This window comes from Trachypithecus francoisi, unplaced genomic scaffold (genome assembly GCF_009764315.1).
Source record: "Trachypithecus francoisi isolate TF-2019V2 unplaced genomic scaffold, Tfra_2.0 Lachesis_group2, whole genome shotgun sequence".
NCBI lineage: Eukaryota > Metazoa > Chordata > Mammalia > Primates > Cercopithecidae > Trachypithecus > Trachypithecus francoisi.
Window position 1 is genome coordinate 86,336,918 of NW_022681465.1, and position 21,199 is coordinate 86,358,116.

At 39.0% G+C, this 21,199-nt stretch overlaps 1 protein-coding gene and 1 pseudogene across 1 annotated transcript; both read left to right on the plus strand.

Moving 5' to 3' along the window:
• The first annotated feature begins 2,665 nt into the window (after positions 1-2,665).
• On the plus strand, positions 2,666-3,899 carry LOC117065122 (annotated as a pseudogene).
• A 7,550-nt stretch (positions 3,900-11,449) lies between these two features.
• On the plus strand, positions 11,450-18,702 carry GZMA (granzyme A). The gene is made up of 5 exons (XM_033179565.1): positions 11,450-11,596; positions 14,306-14,450; positions 16,251-16,392; positions 16,582-16,851; positions 18,471-18,702. Exons 1-5 carry the CDS (start codon positions 11,527-11,529, stop codon positions 18,630-18,632), a joined length of 789 nt encoding a protein of 262 aa, XP_033035456.1. The 5' UTR covers positions 11,450-11,526; the 3' UTR covers positions 18,633-18,702.
• Positions 18,703-21,199: the final 2,497 nt, after the last annotated feature.

The window sequence follows — 21,199 nt, forward strand, 5'->3', positions numbered from 1 at the left end:
TACTGGCAAACCAAATCAAGCAGCACATCAAAAAGCTTATTTGCCACAGTCAAGTTTGTTTCATCCCTGGGATGCAAGTCTGGGTCAAAATATGCAAATCAATAAACGTAATCCATCACATAAACAGAACCAATGACAAAAACCACATGATTATCTCAATACGTGCAGAAAAGGCCTTCGACAAAATTCAACAACACTTCATGCTAAAAACTCTCAATAAACTAGGTATTGATGGAACATATCTCAAAATAATAAGAGCTATTTATGACAAACCCACAGCCAATATCATACTGAATGGACAAAAACCAGAAGCATTTCCTCTAAAAACCGGCACAAGACAAGGATGTCCTCTCTCACCACTCTTACTCAACATAGTATTGGAAGTCCTGGCTAGAGCAATCAGGCAAGAGAAAGAAATAAAAGGTATTCAATTAGGAAAAGAGGAAGTCAGATTGTCTCTGTTTGCAGATGACATGATAGTATATTTAGAAAACCCCAGCGTCTCAGACCAAAATCTCATTAAGCTAATGAACAACTTCAGCAAAGTCTCAGGATACAAAATCAATGTGCAAAAATCACAAGCATTCTTATGCACCAATAACAAATGGAGAGCCAAATCACGAGTGAACTTCCATTCACAATTACCATAAAGAGAATAAAATACCTAAGAATCCAACTTACAAGGGATGTGAAGGACCTCTTCAAGGCGAACGACAAACCACTACTCAATGAAATAAAAGAGGACACAAACAAATGGAAGAACATTCCATGCTCATGGATAGGAAAAATCAGTATCGTGAAAATGGCCATGCTGCCCAAGGTAATTTACAGATTCAATGCCATCCCCATCAAATTACCAATGACTTTCTTCACAGATTTGGAAAAAAGTACTTTAAAGTTCATATGGAACCAAAAAAGAGCTCATGTAGCCAAGACAATCCTAAGTCAAAAGAACAAAGCTGGAGGCATCACGCTACCTGACTTCAAACTACACTACAAGCCTACAGTACCCAAAACAGCATGGTACTGGTACCAAAACAGAGATATAGACCAATGGAACAGAACAGAGCCCTCAGAAATAACACCACAGATATACAGCCATCTGATCTTTGACAAACCTGACAAAAACAAGAAATGGGGAAAGGATTCCCTATTTAATAAATGGTACTGGGAAAATTGGCTAGCCATATGCAGAAAACTGAAATGAGATCTTTTTCTTACACCTTATAGAAAAATTAACTCAAGATGGATTAAAGACTTCAATGTAAGACCTAAAACCATAAAAACCCTAGAAGAAAACCTAGGTAGTACCATTCAGGACATAGGCATGGGCAAAGACTTCATGACTAGAACACCAAAAGCAATGGCAACAAAAGCCAAAATAGACAAATGGGATCTAATTAAACTAAAGAGCTTCTGCACAGTAAAAGAAACTATCATCAGAGTGAACAGGCAACCTACAGAATGGGAGAAAATTTTTGCAATCTACTCATCTGACAAAGGGCTAATATCCAGAATCTACAAAGAACTTAAACAAATTTACAAGGAAAAAACAAACAACTCCATCAGAAAGTGGGCAAAGGATATGAACAGACACTTCTCAAAAGGAGACATTTATGCAGCCAACAGACATATGAAAAAATGTTCATCATCACTGGTCATCAGAGAAATGCAAATCAAAACCACAATGAGATACCATCTCACACCATTTAGAATGATGATCATTAAAAAGTCAGGAAACAACAGATGCTGGAGAGGATTTGGAGAAATAGGAACACTTTTACACTGTTGGTGGGTGTGTAAATTAGTTCAACCATTGTGGAAGACAGTGTGGCGATTCCTCAAGGATCTAGAACTAGAAATACCATTTGACCCAGCAATCCCATTACTGGATTACCAAAAGGATTATATACCAAAAGGGTTATAAATCATGCTACTATAAAGACACATGCACACGTATGTTTACTGCAGCACAATTCACAGTAGCAAAGACTTGGAACCAACCCAAATGTCCATCTATGATAGACTGGATTAAGAAAATGTGGCACATATACACCATGGAATACTATGCAGCCATAAGAAAGGATGAGTTCATGTCCTTTGCGGGGACATGGATGAAGCTGGAAACCATCATTCTCAGCAAAATATCACAAGGACAGAAAAACAAACACCACATGTTCTCACTCATAAGTGGGAGTTGAACAACGAGAACACATGGACACAGGGAGGGGATCATCACACACCATGGCCTGTCATGGGGTGGGGGGCTGGGGGAGGGATAGCATTAGGAGAAATACCTAATGTAGATGACAAGTTGATGGGTACAGCAAACCAACATGGCCCATGTATACCTATGTAACAAACCTGTACATTGTGCACATGTACCCTAGGTCTTAAAGTATAATTAAAAAAGAAGGAAGGAAGGAAGGAAGGAAGAAGGAAGGAAGGAAGGAAGGGAGAAAGAGAGAAAGAGAGAAAGAGAGAAAAGAAAGAAAGAAAGAAAGAAAGAAAGAAAGAAAGAAAGAAGAAAGAAAGAAGAAAAAGAAAGAAAGAAAGAAAAAAGAAAGAAAGAAAGGAAGGAAGGAAGAAAGAAAGAAAGAAGAAAGAAGAAAGAAGAAGAAGAAAGAAAGAAAGAAAGAAAGAAAGAAAGAAAGAAAGAAAGAAAGAAAGAAAGAAAGAAAAAAGAAAGAAAGAGTGAAGACAGGGGTTGGTGGATGTCCTTGAGCCCTCAGGAATGAGATGGCGGCTCTCTGGAAGCTGAGTGCCCTTTGCAGTGCCCAAGGAAGTCAAGCTCTGTTGCTGCAAACCCCAGTGTTCAGACCCGCTCATATCTCAGCATTTCTTCAGGACCGACCTACCCCAGACTGGTGTGGAGTGCAGCACATTCACTTATCACTGAGCCACCATTCTGGTTCCAAGACTGCATCTCTCCACTGGACTAGTGAGAGGGTTGTCAGTGTTTTGCTCCTGAGTCAGCTTCTGGCTGCTTATTTGAATCCTTGCTCTGCGATGGACTACTCCCTGGCTGCAACCCTCACTCTTCACGGTCGCTGGGGCTTTGAACAAGTTGTTACTATGTTCATGGGGACGTCTCACAGAAAGCTGCCAGGCAGGGCTTTTGGCAATTTCAGTTTTAAATTTTGCTGGGCTTTGCTATTTCAACCATCACAATGTGGACATCTGCAAAACTGTTGCCATGCTGTGGAAGCTCTGACCTTTCTGACTTAATACTTTGAAGAATTGATGTATGCTTCTTTTCCTCTGTGTTGTCATGCCGTTCAGCTCACAATCAGGAAGAAATAACAGATGAGTCCATTGGTGGACAGCCTTCTCTTAATCACAAGATTATTTTCAGAATTTAATCTTTAAGGAAAAGGTTTGAGAGGAATTTTGTCTAAGAAGTTGTGAGACTGAGCTCTGTATTCTGGTGAGTTAATGGGGTTGCCTCCCAGCTTCTCAAAAGACTCATAGTATAACAAAACATGATATATGAGTCTTTAAATTTATCAATCTCTTAAAGAGAATCCAGCTTTATTACTATTAATATACGATCAAACTTCTTTATTTGCCCTGGGAGTAGTGGACAAAGGGAAATACTGTTAATTCATGAATAAAAACTTTGCAGAAACTTAGATAGTGTTTAATTTTTTTAAACTTCCTTCTCTATTCAGTAGATACCACCTACTGATGGTTGCATATACTAGGGAAATTTTAAAATTAGGAAATGCTGACATCTCACATTATCAATTTCTAAATCTTAGGAAAAATAGCTTGGAGTGCTTCTGAATATAGAGAGGTTCCATTTAAGGGCAAGGTTCACCTTGTAGATGTATCAAACTATTACAAAGTATAAACTGAGACAATCCTCAAATTTGTTCTACTTGTTCTAAAACAATCTGTCCACAAATATAAAACCATAAGTAATAAATTGTTATGTTCACACTATGGGAATCTCTAATGTGAAAATGTATTCTATGAAAATAATTTTGAAAAAAATAAAATGTATAATCAAAAAATAAAAGATGAAGATAATTCATGGGAAGAAGTAAATCCACATTTTTCTGTCATAATTGAGATTTTATTGGCCGAGGATCAATACAGACATTTCAATTTGTACACAGTTCTTAACATACATACCAGAAATCTAAAAGGCCATGTATTGTAAAAGTTATTCCAGTGACTTTCCAGCTTAAAATTTGGGAGCAAATTTTCCTCAAGAGGCTATCAAGTACCAATGTCTCCACGTTGATAAGCTGTTACATGCGTCCCACCAATTCACAACTGAATAGCATATACACTACATATTCAAGTGTGTGGCACCTCCCCCCAACCTCCCTCCCACTCTCACCATGTGATGTGCCCGCTCCCACTTCACCTTCCACCAGGAGTAAAAGCTCCCTGAGGCCTCTCCAGAAGCCTAGCTGATGCTGGTGCCATGCTTGTACAGCCTGCAGAACTATGAGTCAATGAAGTCTCTTTTCTTTATAAATTACCCAGTCTCAGGTATTTCTTTATAGCAATGCAAGAATGGCCTAATGCAGGCTAAAATTGCTTGGTCATATGGAAACCCTGTGTTTAGCCATTGTGCACTGTTGTCCACAGTGGCTGCACCACTTCACATCCCCACCAGTAGTGGATGAGGGTTTCAGTTTCTCCACATCCTCACTACCACTTGTTATTTTCTGTTTTTTTGATGATACCCATCCTAGGAGGTGTGAAGTTGAAGGATGGACAATTCTTGACTTCAAATTCTGGGACCATTTCGTTTTACACCCTATGTGTCACTATTCTCTGTTAACAGGTGTGAAAATGGAGGCACAAACTAATTCCCTGCTCAAGATCTTAAATGTTTTAGTGATGGAGCCGGTGTCTGCCTTGTAGACTAATCTTTCTACCAGGCTGTTGTGAAGTCTGTGGCCATTCTAGTCAGAAATCCAGAATGTGTATAAGTCTGTTTAAATATAGGGCTGATCTCAGGGGCTAATTGTGATGGCTGCTGGGAGTATGAAATATTATCTATCTTTTCTCCAATTACTTTCTTAATGTGGTATATTCTTGTTCTGCTCCATGTTATCAGAATCTGAAACAGGTGTCCTCATTATCTGTGGTGTTCTTCTTGTCTTCTGCTAGACTTCAAATGCTTCAAGGGCAGCAATCATGTCCTTGTTCCCTCGGTATTTACAGTGCTGGGCACACTGCCTGGCACATGGTGGGCCCTCAAGTAATGTTTGATGAATTAAATTGGATAAATCAGTCAGACATGTTAGAGAGTGAGTTTTTTATAATTCAGCTCTTCCAGAGAAAAAGATGAGACATAAATGGTAGCAGGTAAAAGAAGCCATTTTTCTTTGTTATATATCACAATTTATTAATAATAACAGAACTAAGTTCACGGCTTGGATGTATAAATTGGCTAGCTAAGGCAAAATGCACATCAACATGCTGACTGAACTGAGGCGTGCTGGCATATGATACTTTAGACCATTTATAATTAATAAATGATTCAATTGTCCTGAACTATTCCTAGCCTCAAACTTCAAATTTTCCAAATATCTAAAATACACACTAGATCTTTCTCATTATGTTTATTATTGAATTTTTGTAAAAAATTAAAATATATAGAAGTATATGGTGAGAAGTATAAATCCCCCTTCATCTCTCCCCACACTCCTACACTGAATAGAACACTGAACTCTAAATTCTAAGGGCCACAGACATTTTGGAACTCTGTTTGGAAGAGTAAAGGATATGCTGGCCTTTCCTGGATTGACTTTCTTTTAACAGGAAACACAAAAGTAACCATCTTCAAATTCTGAATAAAGCAAATGGTCACTGAATCAAAGAACTTTTTCTCAAGAGACATCTTTTGCCATGGGTAGATAATAAGTGTTGTGATTCAGTCTCAGCTAATCATGTAGAGTAGAAGCTCTCATTAATGATTTCTTTTCAGACAGGCTACCATTTGTACACAAGGTACAATCCCACACACTTGTAAATGACAAAACACACAAACATGCATTTTTCTTCTCATCTAAAAAAGAAAAAGATTTCTCTCTCCAGGCATTTCCCCATTTCTCTGCTTTTCTTTACATCAGAATTCCTCAAATGAGATGTCTTCACTCAAATTTCTCTCCTATTCTCTTCAACTCTAATACGGTTTTTTGCCGCACACTCTAAGAAATGACTCTTGCAAAGACCTCCACCTTGTTACCTTGTTAGCCTTGTGAAATCCAATGGTCCATTCTCGTCCCTTTTCACTCACCTTCTCAGCAGCATGTGGCACCAGTGGACTCTCCTCCTCTTGGTGGCACTGACTGTGCTGGTTTCTAAGACACCACAGTCTCCTGGCCTCACTCCCACCTCACAGGTCTCTCCTCCTCAGTGGCCATTGCTGGTTGCTCCTCTTCTCCTCCACTTTCAAGATGGGGTGACCCTCCAATAGGTCCTGGGAAATTCTTCTCCATCCACACTCACTCCTTTCTCAGTGGAGGCTAGGCTCTCTGACTCTATAGACAGTGTGCCATCTACATGCTGATAATTCCCAATCCATGATTGTAGCTCAGGCATCTCCCTAATCCAGCCACCTTACTCTATAGCTCTGTTCACATGTCTAGCAGACGTCTCAGACACAACCCATCCTCTCCATCTTCCCCTCTACACCTGCTTCAGCTTCAGACATCCCCATTTTATTTCATGGCAACTCCACCTTCCCAGTAGCTCAGATCAAAAATTCTGAAGTCTTCTTTGACTCCTCTCTTGGATACTGCACACCAAATCTGCAAGAGATCTCTACCTGTCTTAATTTCAAAACAGATCAGAATTCACTCACCTCCCACTGCCCCACAGATCCAAGCCACCATCCTCTCCAGCCTGAATCACTGCAATTTCCTCCTAATCTTCCGACTTTCATCCTGGTTCCTGTTCAATCTGTTCCCCACAGTCACCAAAGTGATCCCATTCAAGCACATCAGATCATGTCACTCCCCCTCTCATGACCTACATGACTCCTTATCTCACTTAAGGTAAGGGGCAGAGTCCATACAGTGACCCACAGGCCCTCACAGTTTTGTCCCCCACTATTTTTCTAACCTCATTTCCTTCTGTGCTTCCCTCACTCACTTCTCTCGAACTATGCTAGTCTTCCAGCCCTTTTCCAGATATCTTCATGGCTAACACTCTCACCCTCCTTCACGTCTTTGCTAAAGTGCCACCTTCTCACAATGCACGTATACCCAATTTACACTCCCTACCTCCAACCGTCAACTTTTTTATATCATTTTCTAATATATTAATATATCTTATTTATCATATTGATACTTATTACTTAATTCTGTCTCCTCCCACTAGAACGTAAGTTCCATAAGGGCAGAGATTTTTGTCCGTTTTGCTCACTGATGTATTCCCAGTATCTAGGTGTTTAATAAATATTTTTACAAAATGAATGAATAAATTATAAACCCCCATAACTCTACCAGCTCTGAAAGTCTATGCCTTAAGCAGACAGTTTCCCTCCCCCTTGCACACATTTTATTTTTCCATGAATTATCACAGTGAACACACCTCCTTAACTACTGCTATGTCAAGAAATAGATGGCTACCAGAGTAGCAAATGATACCCTTTGCTTCTTATCCTTGACATCTAGCATTACACCAGGCATCTAATAGGCATTCAATAAATGTCTGTGTAATTAATCAATTAATATGATTCCAGCCATTTTTCTCAATAGCTGATTCACTACTCTGGTGCCTTGGAAAGAGCACAGCAAATTCAAAACCAAATGTGTGTAACAGCACACATTGCCCTTTCGGAAACTCTCAATTCACTGAATTATGCAGATTTTCCAAATGTTGACACATTTCACTATACGATATTTTAAAAGTCATATTTGTTAATACTACCACCATCTCATCAGGAAAATCTTTAAGTGTTGGAAAGAGATCAAGCTTGTGATAGCAGACACGTTTCCCCAAAATTCTTTCTCTTGAAAGCTCTAATTGTGTCATTAGCAACAAAAATTATCAGTTAACTTATTTAAGGTATCGAGTTCATTTCATTCACATTTGAGAAAATGTCCACCAAATGTCCATGTCCGAATAATCATTCCTCATCAGCATTCTTTCAAGTAAAAACAGTATTCCAAGAAAAGACACAGATCAGTTCACAACTCAGTTGCTCTAGTGCTTTTCCTCAAGACAGCCCTTCTACAACCGAAGTGCCTTATGCATGCTTTGCATACTTTCCATACCACAGTGAATATTAAAAAGACATTTACAACATGATCAAGATTATTAAATTTAAATTATTTGACTGCTTTTACTGCTTCGTCAAGGACATTCTTGCGTAAAACTGGGTTTTGTTCTGGTTTTTTCTTTTGAAAATGCCTGACAATGAAGAATATGATGACTACTAGCACAGTTTGGTGTTACTGCTCTGATTCCCACTAAGGCACCCAAAGTTTTACCCTTCATTGCCTTTGTACAATCGGTGTAAATGTCGACACATGGTGGGGTTTGGCAGCGGAAAGCAATATATTAGTGTTGTTATGAAAACAGTTTTGACCTCATAACTTGTCTCAGGACCCCCTAGGAGTCCACAGACCATACTTTGAGAACTTCTGGCTTATGACATTGCAACGGCTCATTCACATTACAATAAATTAAAATTTTTCCCAAGAATGTAAAGAAATCACTGCATACATAATTATTAACATTCATATTTCACAGCTAAAACAATCTTGGAAAAAATTATTAGAACAAAGTTGGTGGACTCATTTCAAAAGTTTCTACAAAGCTTCAGTAATCAAGACAGTGTGGTACTGGCATAGACATATGCATATATATTATAGAACCGAGAGGCCAGAAATAAACTCTAACCTTTAATTTTCAACAAAGGGGCTAAGGAAATTCCACAGGGAAAGAATAGTCTTTTCAAAAAATAATGCTGGACAGCTGAATATTCACATGCAAAAGAATGAAGTTGGACCCCACATCAGCCATACACAAAAATTAACTCAAACTATATGAGAAATTTAACATTAAAAAAAGGCCTAAAGGTAAAAACAAAATAGAACGATAACAATCTTAGAAGAAAATGTAGGAGTAAATCTTTATGATGTTGGATTAGTTAATAATTTTTTAGACATCACACCAAAGGCAAAAGAGATTAAAAAGATTAAGTTGTAAGTCATTAAAATTAGAAATGTGCTTCGAAAGATATCATCAAGAAAAAAAAGACAACCCACAGACTTAGAGAAAGTATTTGCAAATCATATGTCTGATAACAAATTCGTATCCAGAATGTTTAAAGGACACTTATACCTTAATAATAAAAAGACAACCCAATTTTAAAAAGAGCAAATAATTTGAATAGACATTTTGCCAAAGAAGATATATGAGTGGCAAGTAGGTACATGAAAAGAAACTCAACATCATTCATCATTAGGGAAATACAAGTCAAAACCACAATGAGATGCTATTTCACACCCATTAAAATAGTGATTTTTTAAAAAAATATATTGAAATGATGTAAAGAAATTAGAACCTTTGTACATTGTTGGTGGAAATATAAATTGACACAGCCACTTTGGAAAACAGTTTAGAAGTTTCTCAAAATGTTAAATATACAGTTACCATATGACCAAGCAATTCCACTCTTAGGTATAGACCCAACAGAAATCAGAACATATGTCCACATAAAGATTTGTACATAAATGTTCACAGAAGCATTATTCATAATAGCTAAAAAGGGGAAACAACCCAAATGTCCATCAACCAATGAATGGACAAATAAAATGTGCTATATCCATATGACGGATTATTTGGCAATAAAAAGGAATGAAGTACTGATACATGTTACGCTGTAGATGAAACTCAAAAGCATTATGCTAAGAGAACACAGTCAGTCACAAAAGACCACATACTGTATGGTTCATTTATAAGAAATGTCCAGAATAAGCAAATTCCATAGAGACAGAAAGTAGATTGCAGGTTGCCTAAAGAGAGTGACTTCTAATGGATACAAGGCTTCTTCGGGGATAATGAAGATGTTCTAGAATTAGATTATGGTGATGGCTGCACGACTCTGCAAATATACTAAAATCCATTGACTCATACACTCTAAATGGGTGACCTTTATGGTGTGTGAATTATGTCTCATAAAGTTGTTAGAAGTCAACATAAATGGAAGAAGAGCAACCATTCACATAAAAATAAACAAAATTGTCAATGGTTTATTTAAGAATTTTTCAGTAGGTGTAGTTAATTACAATTTTACTTTTTTAAGTCTGCACTAAAATTACTCACCAAAACCAGTAGCAGGGTACCTTATTGCTATTACTGAAAATGATGAACCTTCGATACACTTGTAATATCTGAGAAAAAGAAACACAGGGGTCTCAGCAGGGCTCCCTTCTAAGGTCACTTGATTTCTAAAGAAGTAACCACTAGGTTTGAAGTCATCAGAGTGTTAACTATGGGGATGGTTGGTTCAGTACCCAACATCCTGACAGCACATCTGACCATTTGTATTGTATTGGAGACCACATCCTCAGCTCAGAAAGAGAGCTGAACTCATTTCTGATAGAAAGCACACTGCATACTGTTCCTCCAGGGACTGAGGTTGACTCTTGTTAGAGCGAGACATTCCCCAACATTGGAACAAAAATGACTCCCACTTCTTTTCTCAGCTAAACCTGTTCAGAAGAAAGAAAGAAAGAAAGAAGAGAGAGAGAGAGAAAGAAAGAAAGGAAGGAAGGAAGAAGGAAGGAAGGAAGGAAGGAAGGAAGGAAGGAAGGAAGGAAGGAAGGAAGGAAGGGAGGGTGGGAGGGAAACTCAGAGATACTTTCAGTATCTAAAGTTGTGAAACTAGACAATCAGGAATGCACAATCAGAGAGCTGGAAATGGCCAAGAGCCCCTACCCACTCCAGCCCATGTCCCCACACCTGCCACAGACCAGACAGGAGCACAATAAACACTCACCACAAAGTGGGGAAGGAAAATCCAGGCAGGAGCCTCTATGTAAACAAATCTCCCTCCTGTCCTCACCTTGCACTTGGCCTGCTAATTCTTATATAACCCAAAGAGACAGCTAGAAAGAAGTTTGATTGGTGACCAATTTTGAGGACTTTTATTAAAACTCTAATTTAAGTCTTCAAGAGTTTCCAGTCATGGATACTGTAGATAATATTGCAGATGATGAAAGCATCTTCAAAATCTTAGCTGAGACACTTTACAGTCTTCCCTGGTGTACTCTGATGGCAACAAAGTCCCTTGCCCCCCTCCCACCATGTAGAATTCCAGCACCCCCCTCAGCAGTCCTAGCAAAGGAAAACATGCCTGCTGACAGTGAGCCATCATCCACCATTCTCACTTATTTGGATTTGGTTTCCTAATGCTAAACTTTGAAATTTGAAAAAAAAAAAAAAGAAAGAAAGGAAACCACATCCTTTTACTCTCAGTATATAGATAGAGGCAGTTAAGAACTGAAAGCAGATTTTCAGGTTGATTGATGTGGGACAGCAGTCACAATGAGGAACTCCTATAGATTTCTGGCATCCTCTCTCTCAGTTGTCGTTTTTCTTGTGCTAATTCCTGAAGGTAAGACTGATTCTTCTCATTTCCATTATGACCACGAAGCAAAATGGAGCAGACTTTCAATGAACTTTTGGTAATATTACCTTCCTATACTGAAAGAAGATGTTTTCCCCCAGGTCTTAAAATGTTTAGCCAGGCACAATGGCACATGCCTATAGTCCCAGCTACTAGGAAGGCTGAGGTGGAAGGATCGCTTGAGTGCAGGAGTTTGAGTCCAGGCAGGGCAACGTAGTGAGACCCTGTCTCTATTTTTTTTTAAATAGCATTCTTTCTTGGATTTTAAATATTTCTGTATTTTAGAAGAAAAAAACATCTTTTCTTCTCACAATTATTTTGCAAAAGATAGCAGAACCACCAATGCTTATCGCTGCCAATTTGTAACTTGAAAACTGCCAAAAAAGACAACGTAAAAATGAGTGAACAAAACTCTTGTGTTAGTACAACAAATAGTACCTTCCAGGAAAGGAATAGTGGCAACTTAGTCAGCTCAGCCTTTCCTGCTGCAGAAAATGCATAGATCGTTTAAAGAAAACTAAGACAAATCTGACCTAGACAGCAAAAGTGAATCAGGAATTATTAGAATTTTTATACTTATTTCTCTGGTCTAGAGACTCTTTGGCAATACATTAAGACATTAGGCCAGTTCCCTCGTTAACCCTTTGGGAGTGCTATAATATTTTTTATTAAGCTAATTTTTTGTCTACCAAATGGTAATCAATATTTCTGCTTTTGCATGAGTTGCGCATGCATGGCTTAAAATGCTGTATAATTCATGGTATCACCACTGAAAGGGTGACAGCTCCTGGGGAGCTCCAGATTTCCCTTGAACAGCCTACTAGGAAGTGAGGACTACTCTCGAGCCGTAGCAATATGGAGCCAGCCATGGTTTTTCCCATGATTCATCAGCTTTTGGAGGCAGGGACTTACGTAATAACTTGCCTTGCCAGGAATTCCCAAAGAACTCTGGTTTATCATGCACCTACATAGGAGAAGACTTTGGGAGCTGAGGCGGGTGGTTCACAAGGTCAAGAGATTGAGACCATCTTGGCCAACATGGTGAAACCTTGTCTCCACTAAAAACACAAAAATTAGCTGGGCATGGTGGTGCGTGCCTGTAATCCCAGCTACTCGGGAGGCTGAGGCAGGAGAATCACTTGAACCAGAGAGTCAGAGGTTGCAATGAGCTGAGATCGCACCACTGCACTCCAGCCTGGTGACCGAGCAGGGCTCTGTTCCCCACCTAAAAAAAAAAAGAGAGAGAGAGAGAAGAAATATCAAAATAACAAGACTGCAGGACATTTGGGACAAAGATTGGCTATGTTATAAGCAGGGCGTAGTATGACTATATTCAGGCATGTTAAATTCTCCATAATAGAAAAAAACAGGGCAGATAAATCCAGCCATATCTTTTCTTCAAAGGAAACAACAAAAGCAAACTGCTGTGTTCCTCTTTGTTTCCTGTGTTCAGAGAGGGCAGTGTGGGCCCATATAAGGAACAGACACAGCAAAGCAAGGCACGGTTGAAATCTATCTGTACATGAATCATCCTAGGAAAATTGGGATTGGGTGAAGTTCTCTTGTTTCTATAAGCTCCTTACCCTTTTATTTCTAGAGCCTAGAATTTCTTCCTCCCAGTTCCCTTTTTAAAAGCAGAGACCTCTGCTTTTTCAAATCACACTAGCCACATTTCATGTGGTCACTCTCCTCCTTGCTCTCACCCTCATAAAATCTTAGGAAAGGCTTCTATAGCTGCCATTAATACTTGCCTGTGAATTTGGCAATGACTTAGTCCTAATTATGGGACAAGAGGCACTGTGCCCTATTCAAGAAACCATGAGTCTTAGCAAAAGTATTTTGGGAGAATCCAAGAACATCTAGTGCAGGAGGTGGAGAGCTCAGAGTGTATCACTGAGACATAAGGTGCTCTATCTATCAGCATGTATGGTTTGCCTTGTGTTTAGCTCTCACTGTTCCCTAACAATGGGTCTCTACTTCTACACTATCATCATCAAGGAAATGTCACTTAGGCAGAATTCTCGGCATATAGTATCTTCTCTCCTCTCTTCCATATCTCATTGGAAAATACCTTAGATTAAACCACATGGTTTGGTCTAGAGATGGAAAGGGAGGTGTAATCGATGTTATTTTCTTAACTTATGAGTGAGAACAGTGCAATTTAATAACCAAAACTCTCATAATGACCAAAGGACTGAGGGGTAGGGTCACAGCTAAATGATGCTAATATCGGTTCATAAGCTGTGTTTTTGCAATGGCTTGGGGTTAAAAGGGAAGTTATGAGGCTTCTAAAAGTCTTATCTATTTCCCCAAAATTAATACTTAGCCAAAAAGGGTGGAAGTACTTGAGGTTGTCACTACCACTGGCATCTCCTGCAGCAACTGTTGATGGTAAAGACCAAGGCAGAGCTTTCTGCCCTGGGGCCTGAGGTTGCTGGTTTGTGACTTCTAGCCTAATGATCCTGGAACAGTCAATGGCCTGGCTTCTATGTGTGGAAGAGCAGGACCCTAAAGTCCAACAGGAATAGGATTTGTATCAGATGTCTACGGGTGTACATAGAGTAAAAGCAGGGGGAAATGCTCTCATCCAGACTTCCTCTCTGAGCGCAAAAAGTATGGCTGGTCTTAGAAACGTGACTTTGTGTAGAGCTCTTTGGGGGTGAACACCAATCTAATTTGTCTTTTTCCCTTGAACAGATGTCTGTGAAGAAATTATTGGAGGAAATGAAGTAACTCCTCATTCAAGACCCTACATGGTCCTACTTAGTCTTGACAGAAAATCCATCTGTGCTGGGGCTTTGATTGCAAAAGACTGGGTGTTGACTGCAGCTCACTGTAACTTGTAAGTGCCTGGGTTTTTAAAAAAATGTTTGTAAAGATACTCTAATTTGGGGAAACATTAATAAAAAGAGCAGACCAGGCACAGTGGCTCACGCCTGTAATCCCAGCACTTTGGGAGGCCAAGGCAGGTAGATCACATGAGGTCAGGAGTTTGAGACTAGCCTGGTCAACATGGTGAAACCCCATCTCTACTAAAAATACAAAATTAGCCAGGCATGGTGGTGCATGTCTATAATCCCAGCTACTTTGGAGGCTGAGGCAGGAGAATTGCTTGAACCTAGGAGGCGGAGGTTGCAGTGAACCGAGATTGTGCCATTGCACTCCAGCCTGGGCAACAAGAGTGAGACTCCATCTCAAAATAAAATAAATAAAATAAAATAAATAGTAGATCCCACTAAAGCCATGGGAGGTTCACATGTATCTTCACGTCAATTAAGTCTTTGGGCACTTGCTTAAGCCTAAAAGGAAGTTAAGCCCAGACTTGCCACAAAGAATCAGGCAATGAGGAAGTAGCATCCACAAGCTCTTTCTGTAGATCTCCACTGAGCCATTGGGTACAGGTGCTGCAGAGCTTTGCTTCTCTCATGACTGCATGCCCGGGTAGAATTAGCCTCAGCATGGAAGGGTGAAACTTTCAGTGCCCTCTCAGAGCCCTGGGTGCAACCATCAAGTACAGAAATCTTGTGTCCAATGCCTTCCTGTATGCCTCCGTGAATTCCTCTCACGTCTTTGGCCACCTCTTTACTCCTGTCGACCGCTACATTCAAACCTCTTCCCAGGCCTGGTCTTTTCCTACTCTGTAAATCAAGCCTGTAAACCTAGTCCATTCAATATGATAGCCACTAGCTAGAGGTAGCTATGTAAATTTCAATCTATTAAAGTTAAATAAAATATCAAATTAGTTCCTTGATCGCACCAGCCACATTTCAAGTCCTCAGTAGCCACATGTGGCTAGTGCAGATCATAGAACATTTCATCATAAAAATATGCTCTACTGGAAAGCACTGTTCTAAGGTCTTTTTCTTTTTTTTTATTATTTACTTTTTATTGACATATAATAGTTGCACATATGTTGGGGGTACATGTGATCGTTTAAGTGAGACTAATCTCAGCTGATGTAATGGAAAAGAGGCAGTGTGCATAACCTGGTTGGTGTAGTTTATACTAGGTTGTGAATGATGATAGCCTTAACCATCAGTTCATCAGAAAGCATTTTGATTTTGATGACCAAAATGAATCTTTAAGAGAAAAAAAAGACTCCTGAACCCCTCCTTCAGACCACCATCCCTTCAACACACTCAATGCCATGCAAATAGGGTCCTCCATGGGGCAATCTGTTTCTGAAAGTTTTCCCATTTGAGTTTGTTGTTTTCTTGAAAAGACCCCTTCAGTGCATTACTTTACAACTATTGGCTGCTTTTTGCTTCTGTCCCTGGACTACTGAGATCTTTGCTTCCCATCACAGCTAATAAGTAATTCTCCATCACAGCTAAATAAGGCAGGGGTAGAGGGGCAGACAAGCACAAGGCTTGGCTTTGCTGCCATGGAATTCTCTTGTTTTTCAATGAACCTAGTTTACCTTTTTATAAACAAGCTGGTGATGATGATGACGATGAATTCATAAACATTCTTTTATTCATAAACATTATTTTATTCTTTAAAGCACACATTTTCTTTCTGAGCCACAAAGATGTCTCCCCACCTCCATACTTACAAATGGGACAATGAAACTGATCAGCATATATGCTCAATTGCTAATACAAAGAAGAAATCCAGTAAATAATGTTGTATCTGTTCTCAGGAACAAAAGGTCCCAGGTCGTTCTTGGGGCTCACTCAATAACCAGGAAAGAGCCAGAAAAACAGATAATGCGTGTTAAGAAAGAGTTTCCCTATCCATGCTATGACCCAGCCACACACGAAGGTGATCTTAAACTTTTACAGGTACGTATCTTTGATTATCTTCTCAAAAGTCATAGAACCTTCTACAATCTGGCCACCAACATGAAAACATTTCCTTGGTGCCACTGTTGTAAAAACTTACATAAAGAGGATCCTGAAAATTTGGACTATAATTTAAGTTAAAATGTAAATATCTTATCCCATTAACACTTTATGTTTTTCTTCCAACAGCTGACGGAAAAAGCAAAAATTAACAAATATGTGACTATCCTTCATCTGCCTAAAAAGGGGGATGACGTGAAACCAGGAACCATGTGCCAAGTTGCAGGTTGGGGGAGGATTCACAATAGTGCATCTCAGTCCGATACGCTGAGAGAAGTCAATATCACCATCATAGACAGAAAAATCTGCAATGATCCAAATCACTATAATTTTAACCCTGTGATTGGAATGAATATGGTTTGTGCCGGAAGCCTCCGAGGTGGAAAAGACTCGTGCAATGTAAGTAAAATAAGATCCCACATTTAGCTATTGAAGTCAGTCATGCAGACAGAGAAAATGTAACATCATGCTTTGTTTTGTCATGGCACTGGCTTCTACAGGATCCTAGAGTTTCTTGAAATAAGTTTAATAAAACCCCAGTCAAATACATGAATGTGCTCAGCTCAAGTGGGTCACTAATCAAAAATAAGAAGCTCACTGCTAGTGCATGGTGTGCATGCACTACATATTTTTGGCTTTTTACAAAAATTACTAAGAAGCAATGTTTGGTCTCATTTTTCATATTAACATACAGAGATCTAAACTTGAAGATATACAACACTTAGGAGAGCTGAAGTCAAGGTTCCTCAAGGCCATTCAGTACGCTTTCCCCATGTCAGTACATTCCCTCTCCTTCTCCACTACGTTCCTCTGCCATTTAACATCAGCAGGTCTGAAATGTCCGTCAAGCCTGGCTGAATATTTCCAGCCAGACCCTATAGCTTCCCAGAGCTTAGTTTAATCTCCAGTAAACATGCTGTTCAATGTTCAAAGCATGACTCATACCAGAAAATGTGTAAGCTTCCATCCTAGAACCCCCTGAGAAGGGGTGGGACAGGGCCATGCTTAAAGACGAGAATAGAAGAAACATTTTACAGATTTTTAAACTGAGTACTAGCTTGCATTTCTCATTTGTCCCAAAGACCTTACAGAGTCTTACCTGAAGAAGGGTATGCAGTATGCATAGTTTGGGAGTTACCAGAGATTGAGAAATCCAAAGGTCTCTGTCCTTCCCTAGATCTATGTCTTGCCTTCAGAACCAAAGCTAGTCAAATCCCAGGAAAAGAAAACATTTGTCTTTAGTACCTGTCCACTTTCCCTTCTCTGCCCTAGTTCCCCCATTCCCTCCCTTGTCCACCATGCTGGGCTCCCAGGAACCCAGGACCTTCATGCTTTTGGAACCCACATGCAGCATCCTAAGGCCACGGCAGCATACTAAGATGCTAGTTCCCATCCCACCAGCCACCTGCCACCACCGAAGCTTGGCAATCCTTCCCTGTTCTCTCAACACCCCGAAATTGGCTATTGATGAATTAAACCTAAAGGACTAATTCTGCAAATGCCATGACTGTAACAGGCAGGGGAACTATACCTGTCCAGAGAGGATCCCAGGTTCTAACATGGTTCTTTATTTCATATCTCTATCTGGCCAACTTTTGCCTGAAAGGGACTGATTTGGTTTTGTTTCTTTTGGAAGGCAATTATCTGCTAGAAGAACCAGAAAACATAGTTTTTATTCTTTGCTTCAATGTACCATCTGCATTTGACTCTTTTGCCCCTTGAGTTATTAAGCATTTTGAGAAAATGACAAATAAACAGGAGACTTTCCTTTCCAAAAGCAGAGCAACAGTCTCAAAATTAGCTGATAACATGTGCAAGTTTCATTTTGATTTTCACTGGCTCATAAATAAACCAAGTGAACCAATTCAAAAATACTAAACTATTTCCAAACATTTTAATTTTTAAGCACTATCTTCAATGAGGTCAAGGTTGGTCTTAACTCCATATTAAATGCTGCAGAATTTCTTCCATTTCACTAGTAGTAATGCCGAACACTGACCCCTCTTGTTTTCCTCCAGGGAGATTCTGGAAGCCCTTTGTTGTGCAACGGTGTTTTCCGAGGGGTCACTTCCTTTGGCCTTGAAAATAAATGTGGAGACCCTGGTGGACCTGGTGTCTATATTCTTCTCTCAAAGAAACACCTCAGCTGGATAATTATGACTATCAAGGGGGCAGTTTAAATAACTGTTTCATTTCATTTACTGTGGCTTCTTAATGTTTTCACAAATACAATCAATTTGCATGAGTGTACCTGTTTCTCTCTTGTAAACCTAGTGGGCAGATCCGCACCAGCAAAGTGAAGCAGGGTCATATGGCAGCCTTGTAGATAATGCAAGGGGGAGGGATTATGTGATCAATGTCACCAGAGTCATTTATGCGTCAAGTGACATGGGAATGCTTCCTGAATTATTCATCTCTCTATCTCAGTGGAATCCAGCAAGAATGACCCTAAGATCAGGTCTAACAACAAATGCAGTAAAGGGCTCCACAATTCCACAGGAAAGAGAAACAGCCAGTCTGGAACAGCCAGTCTGCAGCCAGTCTGGAAAAGGAAATATAGGGCATTGTTCCACATTAACAACTGCTTTTCATGCTATACACAAGAATCTGAGTCTATGGGAGAAAAAGAAACAAGCAATGCCTTACAGTATTTTCCAAATTCTAGGGCATACAAATACAGTACTTGGGCAGCCAAGAAAATTATACAATAGAAAGTCAGCCTTCTTTCTCAGTGCCTTGCATTTAAGCCTTGGATTACCTAGGTGATTTCTCAGTTCTCTTTGTTCTTGAGACTGGGTAGATCCAATCAACATAACAGTTACAGTGGCTGCCATCCCATAGTAGAGAATGAGTGTTGACTTGTGTCCAGAAAGTTTTCTTTGGAAAAAGCCCTCATAATATTTTTCAACATAGTGAATTTAGTAGGTAGTCATCAGCCTGTAGTCACTTCAAGATGTTATTATGTGAACAGATTCTTTCAATTTCTATAGTCCCTTTAGTAATATAAATTTTATATATATTATATATTATGTAATACAAATTTCAATATATACATATATGTGTGTATATACATATGTATATACATATATACACATACAGACATATATACACATATACACACATATACATGCATAATACATATTCAAACCAATAACATACAACACTAAGAGACAGGCTCTTAAAACAAAGGAAGGCGCAAAGAAAAAACCAACAACAAAGGAAGGAGCATAGCTTAAAGACTGGCTAAAGTAATAGTACATTTCGTTTTCAACCATGGTCGTTCATTAGACTCACCAAGCTCTTTAAAACTACCAATGCCCAGGTCCCACCTCTAGACATTCTGATTTAATTGGTATTTGGTGGGACCCAGGATATAGTATTCTTTATGTGAGCTCCCCAGTGATTCTAATATGCAACCAGGGATGAACCTTTATACTAGAAAAGGAGGCCTGCTGCTACTATATAAAAGAGAGGCTCTGAGAGAGTAACTACGATGATATTTTAAATACTTGCTACAATTCCCTCATTGCTAGTTAGGACTTTAACTGCAAAAAGAGGATGGACTATTCCCTACTGTCAATACGTACTACAGATTTTGAACTCTGTTTAAAAAGTGGTTGTATGGAACCCTTGTTAATTGCTGGTAGAAGTATAAATTAGTACAACTTCATAGGAAAATTGGCAGTGTCTACTAAAACTCAACATATATATAAACCTATGAGCTAGCAATTCCACTCCTGGGTAGATCCCAAATAGACATGAGTGCTTTTATCCACCAAAGATGTGTTCTGGAATGTGCAAAGCAGCTTTATTCTTGGAAGTCAAAACTAGAAATAACTCAAATATCCACACACAATAAAATGGATAAACAACTGTTATACAGTCATACAATAAAATATTACACAGCAATGAAAAAGAACAAACTTCAGTTTTATGCAACACAAATTTAATGTTGAGGAAAAGTGAGATAAAAAAGAATATACATGATGAGATTCCATTTATCTAAAAGTTGGCATAAGGAAAAACTAATCCACGGGGATAGCAGTCAGAAAAATGTGGAGCTGCTAACTAGGAGTGGACATGAGGGATCCCTTTAGGGTACTAGAGATGTTCATATCTTGATCTAGATGGTGGTTGCACAGTTGTTTATTCACAAATTTAAAACTCATCAAGCTATAAACTTAAGACTTATGTGCTTTACTATATGTGAATTATTACTCCATGAAAAATTTTTAATTTCAAAATTTAAAAATAAGTTGTAGCCCAGGCTTGTGTGTGCTATCTGAAAGCTTACCTTTTTCTTTACGAAAATCATATTCCAAACTTCCCAACAAAACTAATCGTAGTAACAGATATATTAATATTTTTCTTAAATGAGAGCCTGTTGTTCACATGCCAGTATTGAGAGAAGTGGCCTTTGGTCATGACATAGTGTCGTGAGAGTATTAAAACAGAAGTATACAGAACAGAATAGCAGGGGACACTGGAAACGGTCTAATCATTTTGCTCATTTTCTTCTAAACATTTTCTTACAGTTTATACCTGGCTTATTAGGAAGATCAAATTAAAACCATTAAAGAAGAAAACGATCACATCTGTGGCTTTCAGTGGCCTAAAATTTTCTAAGACAAGAATTACTAACATTACCAAACAGATTTAAGTTTTAGAAACAGGGAAAATAAATATATATATTGACAAATTAACACTAATTTAACAGAAGAGTCCTAAACTCCCCTGGTATATACTA